Source organism: Capra hircus, chromosome 16 (assembly GCF_001704415.2).
Source record: "Capra hircus breed San Clemente chromosome 16, ASM170441v1, whole genome shotgun sequence".
Lineage (NCBI taxonomy): Eukaryota > Metazoa > Chordata > Mammalia > Artiodactyla > Bovidae > Capra > Capra hircus.
Genome location: NC_030823.1, coordinates 42372274 through 42397825, shown reverse-complemented (window position 1 = coordinate 42397825; position 25552 = coordinate 42372274). Strand labels below are relative to the sequence as shown.

Here is a 25552-nt window from a genome sequence, read left to right as displayed (position 1 = left end):
CTGACCTCTTAGGACGTAGTGGGATGTCAGGGCACGCGCTTTGCCATCACTAAGCGTGCACGTTTGGGGCTCACGAGGCAATACCATCATTAGGGTCTGTGTTCATCTTTTTCCTGTTGTGTGTGTGGGGCTGTGGAGGGATGGTTCCGGAACACACAGCTGCCCCCTGGTTCCTCCCACAGGGCCCATCCCTTGGCTGCCTCAGGCCTTCCCTGACCCAAGCAGAGCCCAGAAGCTCAGCACACAGGCAGCAGGAGCTGGGCAAGCACCTTCCAGAGCCTCCAAGCCAACCACCCATCCTCTGGAGCCTGGTCTTCTACTGGAGGTGGCCAGACCTTGACCCATCTAAGTTGCTCCTGCCCGTGTCACGAGGTCACTCTCTCTTGGCCCCTCCGACCTTGTCCACCACAAGGGGTTTGACCAGAGCTTCGCTGGGGACGGAGGTGGTTGGCTTGGGAGAGAAGTAGGTCAAGGGGTTAGGAGGGGCACAGGGTGGGGGCGTTAGCCTGAGCAGGATGGGGCTGAGCTGGCTCCCGCGTCAGGCCCGGTAGAGGTGGGTTCAGGCCCACAGGCCAAGGCCGCCCAGCCGCTGTGGAGACTATGAGCTGCAAGGTCAGCCATCAAGTGCAGCCCGCGAATGTGAGTCACATGCGCCCATGTGTCTGGCATGTGAAGCTCCGGGCAGGTGGGAGCATCGTTGGTCCTTGGAGAACTGACATCCCCACCTGGCATCGCTGGTCCATCTGCCGCTCACAGGCCTTAGCATGCTTTCAGGGCGCTCCCCAGGGGAGCTGTGAGGGATGACACCCCACCAGTTGGAACCCATCTGGCCGGGGTGGCCGGCAGCTTCTCTGTCTATGAGAGAAGACCCTCACCCCCACAACCCTGAGCAGGGATTACCAAGCCAGAGCTGCTGGCTCAGCATGTGCGTGCTGAGTCGCTTCACTCGTGTCTGACTCTGAGACTCTAGGGACTGTAGCCCACCAGGCTCCTCTCTCCATGGGATTCTCCAGGCAAGAATATGGAGTGGGTTATCATGCCCTCCTCCAGGCCCCTCGTCCGACCCAGGGATGGAACCCCGTCTCGTATGTCTCCTGCGTTGGCTGACAGGTTCTTTACCACTAGCACCACCAGGGCTGGCTGAGGCCTAATCCCCCCTCCCCTCCTGGTCACCCCTTTCCAGTCCGGGCTCACTTCCCCACCAACGAAGCTGGTGATTGAGGGTAAAAACGATGACTTCCTGGGCAGGAGGGGCTTCATGCCTGGCCCACCAAACCCAAAGCCTCAGTTCCTGGTCGCCCACCACGGGTCATCTTTATTCACTTCCTGTTTGTCTTTATTCGTGGGCTGCCAGCTCTTCCGCTGGCTTCTCTCCAGTAGCAGGTGTGGTATGGTGGGTATCTGGGGTGGAGGGGGCAGAGGGGCCCATCATGAGGCCAGCAGGACCTGGGGGAGCAGGGGAGAGAGGTGTTTGGGCCTGCCTCATCGCCCCTTTGGACACGCCTCCCCTTGGTGCACTATTACAGAGAAGCCTGTAAAGCGGTTACAAATTAACAGAGGGAAAGCCAAGTGCTTAATTGCCCAAGTGCGGCTTCTCTGCAGAGAGGATTCCCATACCACTAGGCACCTCCTTCCACTGCTCTTGGCCTGAAGGCCAGTGAGGCTGTCAGAATGCCTCTGCTGACCACTTGCCCAGCCCAGCGCTTCCCTTAGTTCTCTCACTCGATTCCTCAGCACCCTTTTTGGAGCAGGGATTGTTGCTGTCCCCATCAGCCAGATAAAAAAATGACTTTCCCTGAAGGCCACACCGTGACCACGGGGCCAGGTTGCCCAGCACTGCTATTTCTGAATCTTGCCCTCCAGCTTGATGATGCTGGGGCAAGCCAGGGTGCCTGCTGTGGACCCTGGGACCCTTCCCTGCAGGGTCTGGTTCCATGTCCTCTGTCTGGGCTTGCGCCTCTCTTCCCCTGCCCCTCCCCTCCCCATGTAAACTGCTGTTTATTAAGCAGTCAGCCAGACTCTGGAAGCACTTCCCACACTTGTCTTGTCCGCAGATGATAGGTAATAAGACTGAGGCTTGGAGAACTCTTGTGACCTGATGGTCCATGGACAGGCAAGGCCAAGAGGCAGCTCAGTGTCAGAATCAGGAGCTCTCTTTCCAGGGGGCCAGGCCCCCTGACAACCCCAGAGCCAGCACCCTATGTTACAGAGCACCTTTACGTGTCTTGTGTCTTTGGGCCCTGATAACACGTGATTGCCAAGGCTGGGAGAGGAGGGATTGGCAGAGCTGGAACTCTGGCTCCCAGAAGCTTGGGGCTGTGCCATCCTCTGGACAACAGGGGTGTCCACGTGTGATATGACTGCCCATCCCAGCAGAGACCCAGACGGCAACCCCACAGCTGGAGGTGGATTCTAGTAGCAAGCAGGGGGACAGGAGTGGCAAGGCCAGGACCCCAGGCTTGAGCTGCCACCACCTGTTATCATAGATTTCTGGGACTGGAGAGGTTTCCCTGGCAGTTGCCACGTCCTTACCTCCCCCACCCCCACCCCCGACACACACCCACTAAACGGCCAGGGAGATGGATGGAAGGGACTCGAGCACAGATCCCTCAGTGTCTGGGCCGGGATTATCTTGCACACCCACCTGTCACCATGCGCGTGTGCCTGGTGAGGGCCACTGTGGCCAGCCTGTCCTGTCCTCAAGCCAGGGAGGGCTGGCCCCGGGATGAGCAGCTGTCTGCAGTCTCCACCCTTGGTCTCCTTGGCTCTGGCTCTCCTGGGGCTTCTGTGAGCACCGAGGCCCCTTCCATCTGGAAATTCCCCAGGGAGCACCGTTTCCGCAGCCTGGGAATGGGCCCAGGTCTGTGGGCCTTGCAGGGAGGGAGGGAGGGAGGTCCTGGAGCCAGGTCCCTGTCGGCCTGTAGCCTGGCTGGCCCCGGGTTCCTGGTGCGTCTCCAGGTAACCCTAGGGTCAAGGAGGCTTGGCCTGGTTGGCTGAGGATAAGCCCGGGTCCCATGGACGGGTTCATGGCGTCCCCCGCCCTGCTTGCCGCCCACCCTCCCTGGTCTCTCGTCCTCCCGCAGACTCCACTCTGTGCTCGTCCGCAGGATGAAGCCAACACACACCGTCGTTAACTGTTGGTTCTGCAACCAGGACACGGTGGTGCCCTACGGGAACCGCAACTGCTGGGACTGCCCCCACTGCGAGCAGTACAACGGCTTCCAGGAGGTGTGCCCCCGCCCGCCCCGGCCACCATCCAGGGCCCCTCCGAGGACCAGCGCACAGGCTCAGGGAGCCAGGGTGACGTGGGCAGAGTCACGGCACTGACATAGGCGGGTTTATGTTCAGACCCAGGCTTTTTCAGACTCTGCGTCTCGCCTGAGCTGGGGTTCCCCGTGAAGTTCTTTGAAAGAAGAGCTTCTGTGTTGCATGTAAAGAGAGGGAGTGTTGATCCACCTTGGGGGAGTATCTGCATGTGGGGCCTCTGTCCGTCGCCCGGCCTGAGCGGGGGCAGGAGGCTCCTGCCCGTGGGGAGGCCTCCCCCTGACTCAGGTCCTCCTCCCTCAGAATGGTGACTACAACAAGCCGATCCCCGCACAGTACCTGGAGCATCTCAACCACGTGGTGAGCGGCTCGCCTGGCCCCCGCGCCCCCGCCCCCCCGCAGTGGGTGAGCAGCCAGGTGCTGCTGTGCCGGAGGTGCAGCCACCACCAGACCACCAAGGTCAAGCAGCTGGCCGCCTTCTCACCACGTGACGAGGTGAGTAAGGGGGGTGCTGGAGGCAGTAGAGCCGCTGAGGGGCGCCCCCTCCTCACCTGGAGCCCCGTGCTGGCCTGCATTCCAGGTGTGTGATCTCAGCCAGGTGCTTCTCACACTTCCTGTCTCATTGTCACTGCTATGGGGGCCCCAGGCCTAGGAGCACCTGCCAGTCCAGAGGGATTTGTCCCTGGACAAGGGGAGGCAGGGTCCTTGGGCTCCAGCTCGGGGCCCTGTTGGGTCCATCCTGTCTGTGTCCCTCTGAGTCCGTCTAGCCCACCACCTGGTGGGCAGCTGGCTCGTGGAGGGCGAGGGGAGGCGGGTACTGCCCAGAGGCTGGATGTCAGCCCTTTGCCTCCTGGGTCCACATGGAGGCCAGCAGCCTTGTCGTCTAGCCCATCTCCTAGTCTGGGGGTTCTGTGACGTCAAGAGACAATGCTTGCTGAAGCCCAGAGACCCTGACTTTCCCCAAGGCCCAGTCTGGGAGGGAGGTGGGGAGGGAGAAAATAGAGGTGAGCTGGGGCTGGGCGGAGAAAGCTGGGAAGGCTGCCAAGAGGAGGGCAGGCACGTGTGACGGGGCATCCAGGGCAGGTTTCTGGCACGTTCGCTCCTAGCAAGAAACCAAACCAGGACCCTCCTGCCCCTGTAGACTGAAATGTCTGGCTCCCCTGCAAACAGGGAGGGGTGTGCTGCATCTCATGGGGAAGGAAGGGTGGGCCTCACGTTTCCTGGGCTGTTCCTGAAGTGCAGAGGCCCTTCAGTTCCTGCCGAGGCCCTGACCTGGCCAGGGGCTTTCTCGTGTTTCCTGGGCCGCTGGGCTTCAGTGGGGAGGCAGGTCTACCTCCAGGTGGCCCATCTGTCCAAGCCCAGGTGGTGTCCGGAGTCCGGGAGCAGGGCCTGAGCAAGGGCCACATGCCAGGCTCTGGCCTCGAGGTGTGTCCTTGGCAGCCACAGAACTAGCTGGAACGTCCCCTGGGGGCCCTGCTGTGTCCAGGGCTGTGGGTGGCCCCTCTTCCCAGGCCATTGGTCATGTCGAGCCCCCGAGGAAGCAGGTGCAGAACAGGGATGACTTGCACACGGTCACCCCCAGGGCCCTGAGCCTGTGCCCCCTCCACAGGGCAGGTACGACGAGGAGATCGAGGTGTACCGGCACCACCTGGAGCAGATGTACAAGCTGTGCCGGCCGTGCCAGGCGGCCGTGGAGCACTACATCAAGCACCAGAACCGCCAGCTCCGCGCCCTGCTGCTCAGCCACCAGTTCAAGCGCCGGGAGGCAGACCAGACCTACATGCAGGTGCGAGGGGCCTCCCAGCCCCCGAGTCTGTGCCAGAGACCCCTTCCCAGAGGGCGGGCCAGTGACTGGGGGCAGCTCTTCAGAGCCAGGCCCTTCCCCTGGGGCAGCCACCTTCCTGTGGGGCCGCCTCCCAACCTGTGCCCCAACCCAGAGTAGAGTGGGGGGGGTCCCAAGGAGAATGTGTGTCATTTGCGTGCGTGGCCAGGATTTCTGGGCTGCCCTCCAGAGCCTGGGCACCTCCCAGCACCTCTGGGGATTCCTCTAGCACCTTTGTAGTGGGTGCTCTCCGAGGTACCCTGGAAACCAGGCAGGGAGGTTGAGTCTCAGGGAGAGGGCCTAGTGTGCAGCATCCCTGGGGTTTGAACCTTGGACCAGCTGGCTAAAACCATCATTAGTTTCTGTCACTGTGCTCAGGTGCTAGAGTGTCCTGGCATAAAAATGTGATATTGGAGCAGATGGATTTAGAAGTAGAAGCCATTCTCCCCAAGCCTGGGGTCCCCAGAGGTGCCTAGCTGGTGGTGGCCGTCTGGCCAACCAGCTGGTGTGAGGTTTCCGGTCTGCAGCCAGGCCCCTGACCGCTGGCCCGCACGCCTGTTTGCACAGAGAGCTGTGCTGACCCTTGCTTTCCTCCCCTCCGCTGTTTTTCAGACTAAACAACTTACTGTTTTTTCTTTCTTTTTAACTTTGTATTTTATGTTGGAGCATAGCCAGTTAACAACATAGTGATAGTTTCAGAGGGACAGCTATGGGCCTAAGTTACCAAAGTTAATAACGGGTATTTTCTAACTTTGACCAGAGTTGTGTGTATATTCATTGAAATTCTAGTTAAAACCACACAGTAGGAGTTTCTTACGATAACTTGAAAATGATGGGAAATGTGTTTGAAAGAAGAGGTCACCATCGGATCAGAAGGATCACTGTAGAGAATGTGGCAGCACAGTCCTCCCGCCCACAGTAGCTCGCGGTGGAGTGAAGGCCCAGAAACGAGACAGGTTAATGGGACCCAGGGGTGAGCCAGAAACGAAGCCAAGAGTGCGTGAGAATTTAGGGCACCTCTGATCACTGGTGGTTCTTCTGTGAGTGCTGGGGGCCCCTGGCCAGACCCCCGTGCACAGAGCGGGCACCCAGAGGGCTGTTGGTGGCTCTGGCCCCGTCGCTGACCTGCCTCTCCCTCTCTCAGAGCTTCTGCGCGTCTGCGGTGAAGGCCCCAGCACAGGTCATTGTGCTCCGGGCCCTCGCCTTCCTGGCCTGTGCCTTCCTGCTGACCACCGCGCTGTACGGCACCAGCAACCCCTTTGCCCCGGGAGCCCCGCTGCCCCCGACCCTGCCGCCTGGTAGCAATGGCTCGGCCCCAGCAGACAACGGAACAGCCGCCGGGGCTGAGGGCTGGCGGCAGCTGCTGGGCCTGCTGCCCGAGCACGTGGCCGAGAAGCTGCGTGAGGCCTGGGCCTTCGGGCAGAGCCACCAGATGGGCGTCGTGGCACTGGGTCTGCTCACCTGCCTGCTGGCCATGCTGCTGGCCGGCCGCCTCAGGTGCGTGAGGGGCAGGGACGCAGTGGGAGGAAGCTCAGCGGAGTCCGGGGCCCTGGGGGCCACACTTCGTCCTCTCCCCACCCCAGGCTCCTCACCTCAGTTGGGCAGTGGTGACCTAGCTCACAGGGTGTAGTGCTTGCCTCTGCAGATGCAGACCCTGTACTGGACGGCATCCCCTCCCTCTCACCGCAGCTCTGAGGGAGGTTTCCTTGCCCCATTGTACAGACCAGAACACCGAGGCTCAGAAACACTGACTCAGAGCCAGGGGCTGAGGAAGTGTTGGAAGCGGCATTCAGAGCCCCACGCTCTGCTCAGGCCCTCAGTGCTCTCCTCTGAGCAGGGCCGGGGTGAATGGAGGAGGCAGGAGGTGGGGGCCGGGAGGGGCCTCACCCCCATCATGGGCCCTCACTCCCACTCTCCCCACAGGCTCCGGAGGATCGACGCCTTCTCCACCGGCCTGTGGGCCCTGCTGCTGGGGCTGCACCTGGCTGAGCAGTACCTGCAGGCCGCCTCACCCAGCTGGCTGGACACGCTCAAGTTCAGCACCACGTCCCTGTGCTGCCTGGTGGGCTTCACGGCAGCCGTGGCCACGAGGAAGGCGACAGGCCCACGGAGGTTCCGGCCCCGAAGGTCAGAGAAGCAGCAGTGACTGTGGGGGGAGGACAGACGGACCAACAGGCCCCGGGCTTTGCCCGCAGCCCGGACAGGACACCTCTGTCTTGCTTCTTTCTTACCTGCCTCACTCCCTTCCCACCCCCCACCCCCCACCTTAGGGTCCTGCCCCAGCCCCTCCACTTCCCCTAGGAGTCAGGCCCCCCATTCCTTTCTGGCTCCACCAAGCCACCCCCCACCCAGCACCCCCAAGTGCTTTCTAGCTGGTCACCACTGCCGCCACCTTTCTGGCCAAAGACCCCACCGCCACTGCTCTGAGACCAGAACAGGGCAGCACCCATACTGCCTGCCTCTGCCCCATGGCTTCCACCGGCAGCTCAGGCACCCCCACACTGGCCATGGCCCCTTTCCTGGCAATGACACCATCGGAAGAGGGGTACGGGCCTGCTCTCTGCTTCTTCTCTCACGTTGCCCCGTCTCTGAACCCCCAACATGGGCTGGCGATGGTGGCTACAGGCTGGGCCCTCGCCGCATGGCCTGACCACTCGGGCTGCTAGCTGTGGGCAGGTGCTGCTGAGTCAGGGCCAAGCAGAGCCCCCTACCTCGTCCCACCCTCATTTCTCTGGTCTGTCTTTTTGGTCCTACCTGTTGTCCAGACAGCCCCCCCAGAGCTCATGAAACCAGGAGGAGGCAGGGCTGACCCCCTGGGTTCCCTGCTCTGAGAGCCCGTTATCCCTCAGCCTCCTTCCCCAGGGATGGAGAATGCAGTTCTTAGACCCAGACTGGCCTTGACCATGAGTTTGGGGCGAGGCCCGTGTGGAGGTGGAGGGTAGAAAATCGTGCTTCTCCCCGTGGCCAGCAGGTTTCTCCTAATAGCCAGGCCATGGTGGGAGATCGCCCAGGACGGTGGGGGGAGAGGGCTACACGTTCTTTACTTCCCTATCTTTTCAGCACCGCTGTGAGCCAGACAGTGTAACTGGGGCACACACACTTTGCCCACTCTCCTGGGAAGCCCCTGGCTCTGCCCTGGAAAGGCAGGACCCCAACCCTTACAGCCCAGCCCTCCACTCGCTCCCTGCAGGGCTGGGGTTCAGGCTTCCCGGGCCAAGGTGGCTCTGATTGGCAGGTTGCGGGGCCCTGCCCCCCTCCCTCCGTGCCAGGATGTCCCGTTTCCTCCCCAAACCCCACCTCCATTATTATGCCCAGAAAAAGTTCCAACTGCCCGAAGTTAGCACTGGGTAAGGGGCCCAAGGGACACGCAGGCCCATGACACTGGGTCCTTGTCCCTTGTCCCTCTTCGGCTTGTCACCACTTTCCTCCTGGCCTCTGGAGCCCCATGGGGAGGCTCCTGCTTTCCACCTCCCCGTGGGGCAGCTGCAGAGTCCACAGGGCTTTGGCCTGCCAGACCCCACCACCCCTTCCTGTGCGCCATCTGTACAATGAGAGCTGGACCCCTCCAGGGCCCTGGGGTGCTGGCGTGGGAGTGGACATGCTCTGGAGGCTGTTCTCAGCCTGGGGGCTGCCTTCCAGGGCCGTGGCAGAGGGTAGAGCAAGGCTGCGCACCCCTGCAGGGCCTCGTGTCCTACTCTAATCGTGGTAAGCACGAACCCCGCTCCAGGTATGGGGAACTGTACGAGCCAGTCACATGTGCGAGGGTGACACTCAGAAAAGGGCTGTCACCTCACTGAGCCTACAGGGTGAGTGAAGAGTGCCCAGCTCAGGCCCGATCCCCACCATCCTTCCGTTCTCGGGGTCCTGAGAAGCCAGCCTACCCACCCACCTGTGTATTGGGTGGCGCTGCACCCTGATACATGGGCAGAGAGCTGGGTGAGTCAGGAGCTGGGCCTAGCTTGCCCTGGGTGGAGGGTGACGTGGAAGAGCACTGACAAGGTGGAGGAGTGGGGTGGCCGGCCTGTCCCTCGCCTCTGTGAGCCAGTCTACCGGAGAGGGGCAGCGGGAGCCAGGCGGGGAACCCGTGTCTGTTGGCTGTGTGTCCCTGGGTCTCTGGAATCCCCTGTTCTCAAGGAAACTGGCAGCATGGTGCTAATTACTGCTTTTCTTGGCATTGAGTAGAAGCAGGACATCTGTGTGTACGCGTGTATTTAAGTTAAATTATTTATAATAACCGTAACCAGCTCTCACGCTGGCCAGGAGCCTGCTGAGCAGACATCTCTCCTGCCCTCTAGTGGGCGGGGACGGAAAGACACCCACGTGTCGCGAGATGGACCTCATCGAAGGAAGGCTTCCTGGCATTTTTAGAGTTTGTGTGATTTTTAAAACCACGCATCTATCCCTTCAAATTCCATTATGTGGAGCATATTTCAGCACCTTCCGACATTACTGGCGACAGCTGAGGAAGTGTGGGCACCACTGGGACCGTGGCTCATTCCCTGGGAGTGTATTGGCCTCCTCTCCCCTCCACTGGGGACCACCTCCAGACCCTGCAGAATGAGGGGTGGGGGCGTGGGACCGTCTTCTCCCCCCACCCCAGGCCAAGTAGGCTCCCTCATAATGCTTACCCAGGAGCCCCGGGAGAGGCCGGTGTCCCCTCTGCCTGTGACTGTCACCGAGTCCCGTCCTTTCTGTTGTGTAGACGTGGATGACTGTCTAGTGACCCTGTAATTGCTGTAACCACAACTCCTGGCCTTAGATGTAGTGTGTTTGATGCTGTATTTTCAATAAATGCCTCCGGGGCCCTGCTCTGACCGGGGGGCATCAGGCACCACGTCTTTTCTGTTTTTTCTTTCTCGTTCCTTCAGAGGCTTTTTTGCCAGGGGCGGGGGCTTCAAGGGACGGGAGCGCCCACCAGAGTCAAGATTGGGAGCTGGCAACATGGGCCCCGAGCAGCTCAGGGCCCACCATCCTCGGGTGGCGCGTTTATTTCCTTGTCTCCCTAAGCTGCTCCTTAAGTGTCGTCCTCTCTCTCCTGCTCCCGGCCTGGGCCAGGATGGGGTTGGAGAACAAGAGGCCCCCCTCAGTGTCAGATGGGGTGCAGTGCAGCCAGCAGCCCGCCACTTCCCCAGACCCCCTCCATCATGGCGGGCACACAGGCTTGGGTTCCGGGGCCGGACGCCTCTCTGAGATGCGGTTTGAGGGCGCAGGTGGTCTCTGGGTGGGGGGCTGTTAAGAGGAAGCATCGGTCTGAGTGCAGCGCTCGGGAGCCTGGCAGAGGTGGGGCTCCTTTGACAGAGGCTCCCGAGGACTGTCTTCTGTGGAGCCAGGACAAGGGCTCATGCCTGACACTTCACACGATCTGCTAGTTGAGTGATGCCATCACATGTCCCAACAAGAGGGTCAGACTGAAGAACCGTCCCCTCCTCCCCCCAACCCCTCAGTGCCACGTGGCTCACTTGCATCAGAGATTGGGAGAACACCTGTGCCAGATGGGCAGCCCCGGGTGTGAGCAGGACCTGGGAGGGAGGAGCTGGTCAGGCCCCGTTGGCCACCTCCAAGACCCATGGCCTGACTGGGCTTTAGCTTGCCAGTTACTTGCAGTGTACTTTGGCCAGTGCCTGGCCTGGCCCAGCCCATGGGCTGCCCAGTGAGGTAGCACAGGAAGCCCAGGGCAGGCAGACATGCTGCCGCCCCCTGGAAAGGCTCAGGCGTGTGTGTGTGTGTGCGCGCGCGCGTGTGTGTGTGTGTCGTCATCTCCCCCTCCCCCCTGCCCCCACTCCCCACTATGGCCCACACACCCTGCCCTCAGGCTGCTGCTGCACACAACAGCCAGGGGTCTTGAGGGTATAGGTGCAGGGGACTGGAGCAAGTTAGCCAAGGGTCCCAGTGCACCCACGCTGCCCCTCGGTACCGAGCATCCCCCCCCACCTCCAACCACTCCCCAAGGTCGTCACTGTCCTGCTGCATGGCATCATAGTTCTAAAATGATAGTACCAACCTGTGTCTTGTGTTTAGAGTCAGAACCTTCCCCAGGCATTTTGAGGGAAAGGAGGTAGGGGTCACTCCGGGCAGAATGGGTCCTTGGGTGGAATGTAAGTGCGTCCAGCCTGGGGCCAGCCAGCCAGGTGCCCAGAGTCCTTTATAGATTTTCTTGATAGGTTCCACAGCCTTGATTTCCCCATGTCCCGCAAACACTGGGCCCACGTTTGGTTCCAAAGTCCAGGTGGCCTCCTGGCACTTAGAAAGGCAATAAAAAGGTCACGTGATTCTCCAGGCCAGCATCAGCTGACCCACCCTCTTAGAATTTATTTAAAATGAGGGGAAGGGGTTTAAACCAGGGAGATCAGTAGACTGAAGCTTGGCCAGCGGCACCCCAGGTGTGCAGCTGGGGTGGGTGCCTTAGCCAGCCCCCGGCTCTGCTGCAGGGCCTGAGCCAACCTGCCCGTCCGTCGGCACATTGTCCTTGGGCTCAGTTGTCCCTTGGGACCGAGGTAAGGCTGGACCTCTGCAGCTCCGTCCACACGGCGGACTAATCCCTTATTAACTGCCTCTGCCCCCTCCCCCTCTGTAATCAGTTGCCTTAATCAGAAGCATGGTTGACATTCTGGCTTGGGGCCACTGGGTCGTGTGGTGTGATCTGTACCGCGCTCAAGTTAAAGAGACACTGTCACCTTCCGTCTGCGGACAGCCTCGCGATCGCTCACGGCTCTTTCTAAGTGTCCTGCCAGAGCCTCTTCCCGGAGATCCCCAAGCCTGGCTGCCTCCCCCTCTGCTCTGCCAGGGGCTTTAGCGGAGCGTCTGGTGTCTGAGACTAGAGAGCAGCAGCAGTGGGACTCCCAGGGTCCGGTCCGGGGGAGTAGGGGCTCCCCGAGCTCGGCCACTGCGAGGAGGCTCTGGGCACCAAGCAGGAAGCGGCCCAGTTGAGCGCCCGGCGCAGGACTGGGCGTTTCTGCTTCGAGTTGAAGGGTTGGCGTGAGGTTGGCGAGGGCGACAGTGTCACTTTAATACCGAGACTCGTAGTAGACCTAGTTTGCTGTGAGGCTGAGGGGGATCGGAGGGGGCATGCAGGGAGGGGTGGGTCACGCCAGCACCTCCCAGCCACCCGCTCCTAATGGCGTGAATGTGGTCAGACCGCTTTTCTGCTGCAACTAACACACGCCTCCTCTGGGACCCCAACTCGGGCCCCACCTTGCACCGTGGGGGAGGGGAGGGGCCGACCGAGGTGGAGGCCCTGCTCCAGAGCCCCCCGGGGCTGACCTGCTCCTCTCTCCCACGCCCCCCCGGGCTCTCTCATAGGTGCTTCCCAGGAGACTCCGTCGGCCTCTTCCCCACTGGCCCCAGCCTGACCGGCCCCAGCCTGACCACCCCCTGCCCAAGCCTGAGCATCACGGGCCCCTCGCCATCTTTGTTCGTCCCCTCCCCGCCGGGCTTCCTGCCGATCACCAACCAACAGCTGTTCCGGTCCCCCCGCCGGGCCTCGCCCTCCTCGCTGCCTGGCCGCCTCAGCCGGGCCCTCTCGCTGGGAACCATCCCCTCTCTGACACGAACAGGTAAGTGGTACTAAAAGGCATTGGCGGGCAGGGCGGGGCTCGGGGCACCTAGCTGAGCTCGAGGTGGGGGTGGTGGTCCTGCTGTAGAGTTGGTGGAACTGGGTTCAAACCCTGGTGTGTCTACTCAGTAACTGCCTGAGCCGAGGGGCTTAACCATTCTGAGCCTCAGTTTCCCACAAAAAGCAAATGAGGCCAATTGTGGAACCGACCCTGTGTGAGGGGTAAGCCAGGTGACGGATTTAAAGCGCTTAGGTGTCACAGCTCTTACTATTACTGCTGTTTTGTGATCCTGTGTATGTGTGTGCTCTGTCACATCTGACTCTTTTGTGACCCCGTAGACTGTAACCTGCCCGATTCTTCTGTCCATGGAATTTTTCAGGCAGGAATATTGTACTGGGTTGCCACTTCCTCCTCCCGGGGATCTTCCCCATCCAGGAATAGAACCCAGGGTCTCCTGCGTCTCCTGCAATTTGCAGGCAAATTGTTTACCACTGAGCCACCTGGGAAGCCCCTGAGACCCTGGGGGCTGGAAAATTTGCCCCCAGCCTCTGTGGTCCAGTGCCCAGGGATTTGGTTCAAGCCTGTCATGTTCATGGAGCCCTGGTGGGACCAGCATGTGGTCCCCACCGCAAGAAGCTTTGTCTCATCCCTCTTCCCCAGCAGGATCTTTCCAGGGGCCCTGCTGGGTCTTCTTTAATGACCCTCCTCATTTAGGGAGGCTGCCTGGTGCCCACGGGGTTTGCTTTATCCTATGGGGGATGACCTGACAGGCAGGGCGGTGTGGCAGGATCCAGCTTCCAGGAACGTGGGCAGCATCTTGGTTAAGCTGGGCTTTCGGACATGTAGTGTCTCTCTGAAGCCCTTCAGCAGTTCCCCCACGTGGGGGCTCCCCCTGCCCAGCCCGACATCCCCTGGGCCTGTTCTTCCCATAACTTGTCCAGCAGCTGCAGCTGCCAAGACCTGGGGTTTGAGCCCAGGCGTCTTCTCACCCTGTGTGCAGTCCAGCGTCCTCCTAGGTAGCGGGTGGGTCACCCTGCTGGACACACCATGAGCCAAGCGGTGGGTAGTGCTTGAGGCCTGCAGGGTGGGATTGACGGGGTCAGGGTGAGCTGTGAGTAGTGCTGAGATCTGGACTCCAGGCATTTCCATGTCACCTGACGTGAGCCATGTTGCTGGGAGAAGGGCCTCATCTGGTAATGGTTATTCAGCAGAGTTCCCTGAGCAGGTGAGTCGCAGCTCAGGCCCTGCTCAGACCTGGGGCTGATGGATGGGGCCCTGGGGGCCCTCTGTGAACAGTCCTTGGAGCTGGGACAGAGGGGAGTGGAGTGGACAGGAAGACCCTGGACCTGGGAACCTGGGGACCCAGCCTCTGGGCCCATCCGCAGACAGTGTTCTCTGCAGAGCCTCCAGGGTCAGGGCAGGGACCCACGCTCTGGAGCCGCTGCTGGACGGCACGGGTCTGGCCCCTGCCTGCTGTGTCCACAGGCTGTCTCTTTGCTGCCGTGGGAGGCCTGAGGTGAGGGCTCAGGAGGCCTCCTACCCCAAGGGCCCAGGGCGGTGCTGTGGGACACAGATTGGTCTCAGAATGACATGTGAGGGCTGGGAACCAGTCACCATCGCTGGGGCCAGCCCTTGGCTCAGATGTCAGGCGGCCTGGCGGCCTAGGATCCATCTTGCCCCCCTCTACCTGCCTCTGCAGCTCCTGCTGCAGGCCTCACCCCAGCTCCCTGCAGCTCACGCCAGGCAGGAAGGCCCCTCCCCTGCACCCGCCAGGTTAGTGGAGGAGGCGGGACTCAAGATGGCTGGAGAAAAGAAGGGCACAGGGCAGGCGCCAGGCCCAGCCTCCCGTGTGGCCTGCGTGGGTTCCAGTTTCCTTATTTGCGAAGTGGGGACCTGCCCTTGAGGACACAGGATGTGGGGTGACGCAGAGGAGCCATGCCTCGGGGAGGGGGTTGGAGATGGGCCATCTCCCCAGGGACCTGTGTCGCCTTCCTGTCTGCAGACTCAGGGTACCTGTTCAGCGGGAGCCGCCCTCCATCTCAGGTGTCCCGACCCGGGGAGGCCTCAGTTTCAGGTAAGAAGGACCGAGCACCAAGGGGAGTGATGGGAAGCTGGCTCAGGCGGGCAGTGTGCAAGCCGGGGTTTCCAGAGCATGTGTGCAGGGCGGGGCGGCGGACAGGCCCCTGGAGAGGATTCTGTTCAAATCCCAGCCCCCGTCCTCCCAGCCGTGCAGTCCTGGGCAAGTGCCTGACACCCCTGTGCCTCATTTTTCTCTTCTGTGAAATGGGCACCAGTTTCTGGGACTAGCTATGGTGCCATCGTCCTTACAGTGGTGACACGTGGAGATGGCACTTGGAAATGAGCAGGGCCCAGGTTAGCTGAGCCTGGGTCTCCAGGGTTTCTTTCTCCCCAGGCCTTGTTCTCAGCTGAGGGAGGTAGCAGAGAATTGGACAGAAATTGGAGAGAGGCAGAAGGGGCATCGCTGAGGCTCTGCGATCCTTTTTCCCTCCCTGGGTGCCTCCTCCCACAGTTCCCAGCAGGCCCCCCTGTGCCCAGCAGTCTAGGCCCAGCCTTGCCTTTCCCGCTCGGTTGGTAGACGAGAAAGCAACAGATCAGAATAGGCGCTCCTGTAAGCAGAGCGAGCACTCACAATGTTGTCATCTCTGCCTTCCTCCCACCTCCAGATTACTTCTCTCTGCTGTCAGGCAGCTGCCCCTCCTCCCCGGTCCCTTCCCCGGCGCCCTCTGTGGCCGGCTCAGTGGCCTCCAGTGCCGGCTCCCTGCGCCACCGCCGGCCCCTCATCAGCCCGGCCCGGCTCAACCTGAAGGGGCAGAAGCTGCTGCTGTTCCCGTCGCCCCCTGGGGACGCCCCACATACCCCCAGCAGCTCTGATGAACACTCGCCCCACAACGGCAGCCTCTACACCGTCGAGTCACCCCCAGCCCCACAGAAGCAGCCAGCGTGGGACACAAAGCACACGGCGGGTACGGCCCTCTGAACTCACCCTGGAGGTGGGAGAGCCCCGCAGGCCATGGGAGGCCTCCAGTCAGTGTGCAGTGGTGGGGACACCATCAAGAGGTTGCTCAGGGCCTGTCCTGGCTCTTACCTGACTGTGGCTGCTCTCCCAAGTCCAGACACCCTCCGGCCTGGCTTCTGGTGACCTTGAACCCTTCAGGACCTTGCCCCTAGTTGGCTGCTTTTATTTCCTTCTTTTGCAATTGACTTGGAGGATCCTCTGTCCCGTGCATCAGGCTGCAGATGTTTTTTATTTTGTTCAAATGCTGTTTTTCTACAAAGCATTCTAGAACGTTTTAACTTAGGCCTCAACATTTAACATCTAGACGTTTCCCATGAACCTGTGGATTTCCTGTGTCTCTCATGACATCAGAAGATCTGGCCATACCAGGCTGGATAGGTAGAAGGGCAGGCTGAGGTCCCTCACCCCAGCCTCTGCCCCTCCACAGCCCTGCTTGTGGCATCGTCTTCCACACCTAGTGGCGTTTGAGTTTGCAGCTCCTGACCCAAAGCCAGCTCCCTTCCCGGCAGCTACGCAGACAGGACCTGAATGAGGAGCTGGCCACCCACTGTCCAGGGCAGGCCAAGCAAGTTGGGACCAGCAAAGCTGATGGCCACCAGCCACATTCATGGACCATCCTGGGATTGGAGGTGGAGCTGCCCACATCTGTCCCTGGGGGTGTGCCCTGAGCTCCCTCTGAAACGCCCCTTCTCCCTGCAGACACGAAGTCAGTGCCGGAAGGGGGCAGCAGCTGCAGCAGCCGCTCCATCAAGAAAGAGGACGACTCATCCCAGTCCTCCTGTGTGGTGGACACCACCACCCGAGGGTGCACCGAGGAGCCCACCAGTTGGCGAGGTCTGCGCCCTGTGGAGTGTGCGGGAAGAGGGCAGGGCCATGAGTCTGCAGCCACTGTCCCCTCCTGTCTGTCAGAGAACAGCCCCTCAAGGGCCCTTGGGTGGCAGAGGGTGGTTTGATGCCCCTCGCACCTGCTGTGCCCCCCGTGGCTCAGTTACGAAGGGTCTGCGCCTGTGCTGTCACAGGGGCCTCTGGCCTCAGGTGGCTGCTTAAGTCTAACAGTTACAGTGTAATCAGAATAAGAATCTGACTGCCCAGCTGGACCAGCCACATAGCAGGTGTCCCAAGGCCACGTGTGGCCGGCAGCTGCTCAGGAGGACAGCGGGTACAGAACACTGTCACCGTTCCATAAACTTCCCTGGGGGGGTGTTGGCCTGCGCACTCTGGCGGCCAGTGCAGAGGCTGCAGGCCGTGCTGGGCAGCATTTTGCCTGGGTTCAAATCCAGGCTTCTCAGCTTGTGAGCTCGGGGTGGGCTGTGAGCCTGAATCGGGGTTCTGGGTAAAGCCCAGTGATCAGGTCCTGACACTCCCCCGGGGCATGTGGAAGCCTTGTGTATTGAGCAAGGATTTTCCTGAAACAATCATTTTGGGGTGACCGGAAATGGGGGCTGCCCCCAGATCATGTGGAGTCTGGGACATGACCCAGCAGCATCAACTTGGGGTGGGGGGGCCGAGTCAGCAGCTTATTACCTTGAGGCCTGGGCAGGGGCCTCCTCCTGTCCTGACTGTAAAGCTGGTGTCCCCATGGCAAGGTACAGGTGTTACTGCCCTAGCCAGGTACCTGCCTGGTGGAGCAGGGTCAGGAAGGGAGGCACCTTCAGGGAGTCAGGACTTGGGAATTCCCCTGCAGTCCAGTGGTTAGGACTCTGCGCTCTCATTACCAAGGGCCAGGTTCCTGGTCAGGGAAGATCCCACAAGCTGCAGGGTGCAAAAAAAAAAAAAAAAAAAGTGAAGACTTAGAGACAGCAGATTACTGGGGTCTTTTCAGATAGGAAGGCTTCTTGGGGGTGGGGCCTTAGCCCAGGGGAGCCCACCCCTTTGGGGCGGGGCCTCAACCCTGCCGCGCTCAGCTCCCTGGTCTCGGTTTTTCTCTTGGAAGGTCGTTTTGGCCCCTCCGTGATCCGGGGCCTCCTGGCCGTGAGCTTGACCGCCAACGCACTCTTCACCTCGGCCTACCTGTACCAGAGCCTGCGCTGACCCGTGGTCCGCAGCCTCCTGGCGCCCGGAGAACCTCGGAGGGTGCGCCCAGGCGCATGCCGCTTCCGCCGCTGCCGGCCTTGGCCCTTCCAGAGGGCCCGCCGCCTCCGCCCTCTTCTCCAAGGCCCTTGACCTCGCCTCCGAAGGGAGTCCTGTCCCCGCCGCCTTCCCCTACCTAAAAGACTGCAAGCCTGGGCGTGGTCTCGGGGGCGCACTCCTCCCCGCCCTCTTCCTTGGCTGGTATCAGTTGTGCGTTTGGTGCTGACACTCTGATCTCCAAGCCAGAGATCCCGGAGGGGCTGCGTGACTCTGGGGTCCCCTCCCTACCGTCCAGCCCTGCCTGGCAGGAATGCCACTACTACTGTGAGGGGAGCAGGAGCTGGGCTGCCCCCCACCCCCGCGTCCCCTGGCTGTGATCACCTCTTTGTACTGTACTCATAGACCCGGTCAGGTGGAAGGTAAAGCCCCCGTGGACACCCCCATGAGGACCGGCGCCATCTGCCCTTGTCCTGCACCATGCCGTGGGCTAGGCCTGCCCTCTGGCTCTCCCGGGTGGGCAGTGAGTTTCCTGCCTGGGGCTCCTCAGAGTTCCTGGGTCTCTGGGGCCCAGCTGGACTAGTGTAAGCACCCCTGCAAGCTCCGTTCTCCCTGCTGCACCCCCATTTTATTACCTCTGGTGACCTTCCCAGGCAGCAGCCCGGCCACCCTGAGAACACTACCCAGGGCCACCCAGTCTCCAGGCCCCTCCCTCATGCACTGCCCTCAGGGGCTTTGCTGGGCCCCTCTGCCTGCAGGTCTCTGAGGACCCTGGACCCCTGCCCCCATCCTGCCGTGAATTCGGCTCCTCTAGGCGTCCTGCGGTCGCAGTGGGCTCAGTGTGACTTCTGTCTCCAGGCCACCGTGGCTTGCCTGCTTCCTACCCCAAACCCCTCGGTCCTGCCACTGCCCTTCCAACTGATACTGTGGGTTTGTCCCCCACACAGCGCCCTGACCTTGGGCTGGAGTCCCGTCCTGCCCTGGAAAGTCAGGCACAGGGACCCTCACGGTGCTGTGAGGAATGAGAAGACTGCCTGCAGGAGTCAGGATCCCCACGCCACTGCCCCAGGCTCTGGACGCAGGTGTGGGGCGGCGTGCATGCGTGCACACTCCTACATGTGTCCGTGCACGTTTGTGCCACTCGGTGAACTCTGAGTCTCCTTAGGGGGAGGGTCGTGAGGGCAGAGGAAGGGTCTTCACTCTGTCATTCAGGGATAAAGTTTAATTTTATTTTTCTACACATTTTTGCCAGGTCAGGCATTCCGCTCCTAAGCAGGATGCCCCCAATCCTCCCTGCCAGGGAGGTTTAGTTTTTTTAAGCTTCGGGTGCTTTTTTAGTAATTTTTTTTTTTTTACCATGTGGGGAAGGAGCTTGCTCTGACTTCCCCCACTCCTGAGAGCTACTGTTTCCTGCCCTGCCCCCCACCCCGGAACACGGGGAATTGGGGGCCAGGGGCCACGCCAGGCCCCTGACTCCAGCTGCCAGAGATGGTTCCAACTCGGAGGTGATGCCTCTTGGCCCCCATCTGTACAGTGGGCATGTGTGTCGAGTTTTTTAATTTTACTTTTTGCCTAACCAAGCCAAACTCCATTCCCGAATGCCCTTCTTCTTTGGCTCTGAGGAAGCTCCAACCGAGTGCCCAGCCCTCTTTCACCCTGGCCAGCCAGGCCCCTCCTGCCCAGGGCCTGTGGTCCCAGTGCCCCCCAGGGGCAGGGGAGAGGCTGGGCCAGGAGGGGGCTGACTTATGTTTTCTTTCAAATAAAAACACAACCTTATTTTTCTTTACAAAAGCAGAAAAGGAAACCAAAAAAGATACCAGCCTTTGAACTACACCCCAGTCTGCCTTGTCTCCGTTTGCTTTGCTCGTGCGCCAGACAGCGTTGTGTGTATGTGTTGGGGGAGGGTGGGTGGAGGCATATCCACTCTATCCAGAGCCCAGGGTGAGCGGCCCAGGGCTCCTGGTGTTGGGTGGTGGGTACCAATGGCTGTGTTCCCAGAAGGGCTCAGGGATTTGAACACGACATCAGCAGAGACATACTTTGCCGACAAAGGTCCATCTAGTCAAAGCTGTGGTCTTTACAGTATGTAGTCATGTATGGACGTGAGAGTTGGACCATTAGGAAGGCTGGGCACCAAAGGATTGATGCTTTCGAACTGTGGTTGGAAAGAGAAGACTTGAGACTCCCTTGGACTGTAAGAAGATCAAACCAGTCAATCCTAAAGGAAATCAACCCTGAACATTCATTGGAAGGACTGAAGCTGAACTCCAATACTTTGGCAATTTGATGTGAAGAGCTGACTCTGGAAAAGACCCTGATGCTGGGGAAGATTGAGGGCAGATGTCCGGGAGAAGGGGTAGACAGGAGGAGATGGCTGGATGGCATCATCGACAATGGACATGAGTTTGAGCAAACAGATGGTAAAGGACAGGGAAGTGTGGCGTGCTGCAGTCCATGGGGCTGCAAAGAGCTGAACACAACTGAGCAGGGCCTGGGCAGGAGGGTGAACTGGAGCAAAGAGAGGAGGCCCTGGGTAAGCAGCGAGAGCAGGGGTTCAACCGGCTCTTTGCCCCTCCCAGCCAGTGGCCCCTGATCTGGCCCTGGATCACCCACGTGACTGAGACCTTGTTTTCCCCCCAAGCCCACTTAGACTGGCCCAGCCATCCTCCCAGCAAGTGGACTTGGCACCAGCCTCCCCAGGTGTACCAGTGGACCCCCAGCCCACACGCTGGCCCCGTTGGGCCCTGACGTAGCAATGGGAGATGCCCCAGTGAACTGGGAGCCTGGGTGGGAACCCCAGGGCCTGGCCTCCTGAGTGTCCCAGCACAGGTTCTGAGCCCAGGCTACCCAGTGACCAGAGTCTGCATTTCTGTGGGCTTCAATTTGACTCTGAAGCAGGGCCACCATCCAGGGCTGATCTGGAGATGACTGAAGCACCACACTATTTCAAAGGACTCATTCAGGCCTAGCACCTGTAGGGAGGGTGGTCGGTGGGTCCTTGTCTCCCTGAGGATGGCAGGGCAGGCTGTCTCACCAGCCCTGAGGGCAGATGGGAAGGGATGGGCCCAAGCCACTCGCTCTGACCACGCACAGATCACAGCCGACAGTGTGTGGCAGCAGGGCCAAGCTGCTCCAAGTGCGTGTGCAACGTCACTTCAGTTGTGCCTGACTGTGACCCTAAGGACGTAGCCCTCCAGGCTCCTCTGTCCATAGGACTCTCCAGGCAAGAAGACTGCAGCGGGTTGCCATGCCCTCCACGGGATCTCCTGCATTGGCAGGCGGGCTCTTTACCACTAGCGCCATCTGGGAAGCCCTGAAGATGGGAGCCACAGACACATCCGAGTTCACTGATCTCAGAGGTCTTGTGATGTCCTCTGAGGCTGTGACTTCAGGAGGCCAAAGGGCCCAGTTCTTAGCAGCCCTCTCCTCCAGGAAGCCTGCGAGTGCACGCCCAGGAAGAACCCCAGGCTCCCTCAAAAGTCACACCCGCCCCCCCACTCAGAGCTCCCACCCAGCCTTGCGCTGGGACAAGGAGACCCAGCTGAGAGGGCTGTGGGGAGACACCACCCTGGTTTCTGAAAAGGATTTAGATGTGTCTATTATCACCTCACTAATGTCATCTTCTGTTGTCTCCTTATGAAAGGGAAATAAGTTTATTGTAGAAAATCTACAAATACAAGTGAGCAAAAAAGAAAATGACCCATAATCTCACAATTAAAATATTGGTGTCTACTCTTTTTTTCTCTACATACATATCTTCATATTTTCTTTTATGAAAATGGCATCTTTCTGCCTGCTGCATTCTGTCACTTTATTTCTCAGTCTGCACTTTCACGGGCCTATTCCGTATCAAGTATGCTTGCTCATCCCTCTAACAGCGTGCCTTCCCGGAGAGCACAAGCAGGCAATCTGATCTTCCCTTACTCCCAAGCATCTAGATTCCTGCTTTATAGCATCGGGACAGGGGTAAGCATCTTGTGGGAACCTGCGTCTTCTGTACCTAAAGACTGTTCTTAGGATAGGTTTTGGGGTTTGTTCTATCACAGGTTTATCAGGAACCCAGAGCATCTTATATGCATTGCCTGGTTGCATTCTAGAAAGGAGAAGAAGGTGATCTAGGGTTTGGTTTTTTGTCTTGGGAGTTTTTTTCCCTTCAAAAATCCTTGATCCGACTTTAGCTTTGGATACCTGCACCTGGTTCCCAGACAGCTTATGTGGGGGGATAGAAAGATGGTCAGAGGATCCAAGTTCCCTGGTCATGTTGGTAAAGAGATGGTCCCCACCCCAATTCGGCCCCCAGGGAGGACTTGGGGGTGGGTAGAGGGAAAAGGGAGGTGAGCAGGTGCTCAGCACCAAGTCCAGCAGAAAAGCTCAGTTTTCATAGTCTGGGCTGCACATAAGGTCGTATGTCAGAAAAAAGGTGTGCTGATTAGAAAGAAAAATCACCGACAGCATACCAGCCACCTTGCCTGCTAGCTGTGTGACACTTGGACCACTCCACGCAAATAAGTGGAAGAACCTAGTGGACCTCCTGTCCCTCCTGAGGGGCAATCAGAGACAGAAGCCCCCCGATAGAGGATGTTTGGGGGGTCTGGAGTGGCTCCACTGCTGCAAAATGCTTTTTTTGGCGGGGGAGGGGGGCTGCACTGGGTCTTCCTTGTTGTGAGCAGGGGCTATTCTCTAGTTTCAATGTGGGGGCTTCTCATGGTGGTGGTTTCTCTTGCAGAACACAGGCTTTAGAGTGCAGGCTCAGTAGTTGGGGCTTGAGGGCTTAGTTGCCTGGAGCCATGGGGAATCTTCCCAGGGATCAAACCCATGTCCCGTGCATTGGCAGTCGGATTCTTAACCACTGGACCACCAGGAAAGTCCTGCAAAAATGCTTTTTGTGGTAGCAGCTCTGAGGGCATTTTGTTACAGAGGGTAAAAGTGGGGGAAGCTGCTCTCAGCCCCCAAAGCATCTGGCAGCTGATAGCGAGTGGGCTAGATCACGGTGCAAGAGGGGCGAGAAACAGGATTCCTGTGCGTCTTCTTCATCCATAACTAGATTTTCACAATAAGCATTGTGGTGTCCCTAGAGTGCACCAGGCTGTGCCAGGCACTGGGGCTACAATGTTGGGCAGAACAGAGATGTCCCTGCTCCCCGGGGGCTACATAGAGCAGGAGGGCAGGCTTAAGTAAGCACCCAGTGAGTACACAGTGACCACACCTGAAAGGGCTTCAAAGTCATCGGTCACAGTCCCTTGAGGCTGGAGACAAAACTTTAAGGCAAGATGAGACGGGTCACTGTAAAGTAGGAGTAAGTGCTTATGCAAAGGCCCTAGGGTGGCCTAAGGAATTGAAGTTTTGTTACTGTGACAAAAACCCTGGGATGGAGGGTGTGAGTAGCTCCAGCTGAGCCCAGGAGAGCAGAAGCCACCCACAAAGGATGTCATTTGTCACCCACAAAGGGCACATTAGGAATTTTAGACTTCATCCTAAGAGCAAAGGGAAAGCCAGTGTTGAGTGCAAGCAAGGAAGGGACAGGAGCAAACGAGCATTTTTAAAAGATGGCTTATTGGACTTCCCTGATGGTCCAGTGGCTAAGAATCTGCCTGCCAAAGCAGCGGACATGGGTTCGACCCCATGGTCGGTGAAGACTCCACATGCCACGGGGCAGTTTAGCCCATGAGCCGCAACTATTGAAGCCCTGGCTCCCTAGAAACCGTGCTCTGCAACAAGAGAAGCCACCACCATTCAAAGCCCTCGCGCCTCAACTACAGAGTAGCCTCTTGCTCTTCACAACTAGAGGAGGGGAAAAGCCGAAGCAGCAACAAAGATCCAACACAGCCAAAAATCAATAAGTAAATAAAATTCTAAAAAATAAAAATTGTTCAATTTTTGGAGAACCAAGTAAGATCTGAGCCCAAAATTTATGAGCATAGCAGCATTTCTGTGTTTTGTCTTTTCCTTGACTTAACTGAATTATTCGCTACATAGCTTTGAATAACATCACCAACTCAATGGACATGAACTTGGGCACACTTCTGGAGACAGTGAGGGACAGGGAGGCCCGGCTTGCTGCAGTCTATCAGGTCGCAAAGAGTCGGACACAACTTAATGACTGAACAAAAACAGCAACAAGCTTGAATCGAATGTGGCAATTCATAATATGTATATAGGGGCTTCACGGCTTGCGGCACCTAAGCCAGAGTCAGCAGCCTGTGCGTCAGGGCACGCTGTTGCGGCTGCTCGGTGCCTTCTGTAGGAAGAATTTCTTTAAGCAACTTGAGCTCTTCCATTCTAACACCAGTGGACCTTTCCAAGTTCACCCATCTAAATCACACGTCTCAGCATAAATCCACATAGCATAGCCCTCGCTTGCCCACCAAGTTGCCAGAACATTCCCTGAGAATTGCCAGATGCCACCAGGGGATGTGTGATTGCCTCCTTTCAACTTGCTTAAACATGATGCTGGAAGAATAAGGGGGTTAAAGGAAAACTCGTGGTTTTCTGGGGTTGACTTGATGACTAGATCTAGTCCCAGGCAGCCATCCATCACCAGTTAGGGTCTTTTATGACCTTGAGGCCTGCCTGCAACTGCTGAAAGGTTTGCTGAGCTGGGATTGTGTCTGGAGATTCGATTTTCTGTTTGCAGAGACATCAACAGCTTATCATGAACTTGCAGCTTCCAAATTCACTGCAGTGGAGCCCAAGGAACATGGATCTCTAGTTTGACCTTAAAAATAGCAAAGTGGGCAGGAGAGTTGGGTTCAATATTTCATTTTTATTTGGCCCCTTCACTCCAATCTGCCAAATTACCAACTGCATTAGCTGATGACTTTATAGAAGGGCTGGTATAAATGGCCCCAAGTGACCCCTGGCACAGCCACGCTGTATAGGAAGAGGCCACATCAGCAGGTCTCTTTTTCTGCTTCCGTGCTGAGCAAGCAGTAACCAGCCTAAAGTTGCTTCTCAACACATTTTGTTGACCTTGTATATTTCCCCCACAAAAATCACTAGAACACATGGAATTGCTATGGATTTCCAAAATATTACTCTATTTAAAAATAAAATATATAGAGTTTTTTCTAGTAGTAATATCAGTTTATTCATTATGAAGACTGTACCAGATGCTAGCAGTAGTGGACACTAGATGTAGGGTGAACAGGAATTCTCTGTGCCTTATTTTCTGTAAATCTAAAATTGCTTCAAAGTAAAATGTTTATTTTAAAAAATTTATTTCCAGAACTTGGGGGATCCTTGGTCATTACAATAACACTGCTTAATGGGACGGTTGCTTTGATTATTTTTCTTATGCATTTTCCTCCTAATAAATATCCCTAATCTTCTACTTGATCCCTAACTCATTATTAGAAACACATCAGGGACTTCCCTGGTGGCTTGTGGATAAAAGTCTGCCTGCCAATGCAGGTGACATGAATTCAGTCCCTGGTCTGGGAAAATTCCACATGCCGAAGCAACTGAGCCCAAGCGTCACAATTCCTGAGCCCGGATGCTGCAGTTACTGAAGTCTGTGAGCCTAGAGCCTGTGCTCAGCAACAAGAGAAGCCATCACAATGAGAAGCCCACCCACTACAACAAAGACTCAGCACAGCCAAAAACCAGTCGATACATTAATTGAATAAAGAGGTTACTACTGCTGAGACTAGTGGTTTCTCCTCTTCCTTTCCGTTCAGTTTTACACCAGTGCCTCTCATTGGTAGAACTTAGGCTGCAGTACTGCTGGCAACAGGCTCTGAGAAATGTCTGAGACAAGGGAGAGCTCAGAAGGGTGAGAACAACCCTGAGTATCAACAAGTAACATTTGCC

The 25552-nt window shown here is 58.3% G+C and overlaps 1 protein-coding gene across 2 annotated transcripts in view; it reads left to right on the top strand.

Moving 5' to 3' along the window:
• The window catches only part of TMEM201 (transmembrane protein 201), a 26387-nt gene extending 6811 nt beyond the window's left edge, over positions 1–19576 (top strand). The window contains exons 2-11 of one of the 2 annotated variants that reach the window (XM_018060385.1): positions 3108–3228; positions 3568–3759; positions 4874–5050; positions 6231–6583; positions 7010–7213; positions 12386–12639; positions 14642–14713; positions 15324–15623; positions 16376–16510; positions 17610–19576. In XM_018060385.1, coding sequence (XP_017915874.1) covers positions 3108–3228; positions 3568–3759; positions 4874–5050; positions 6231–6583; positions 7010–7213; positions 12386–12639; positions 14642–14713; positions 15324–15623; positions 16376–16510; positions 17610–17707 — 1906 coding nt within the window. In that variant the 3' untranslated portion in view covers positions 17708–19576. Of the gene's footprint in view, positions 1–3083; positions 3229–3567; positions 3760–4873; positions 5051–6230; positions 6584–7009; positions 7214–12385; positions 12640–14641; positions 14714–15323; positions 15624–16375; positions 16511–17609 lie in introns of both variants that reach the window. The other variant, XM_018060384.1, reaches the window with a different exon arrangement.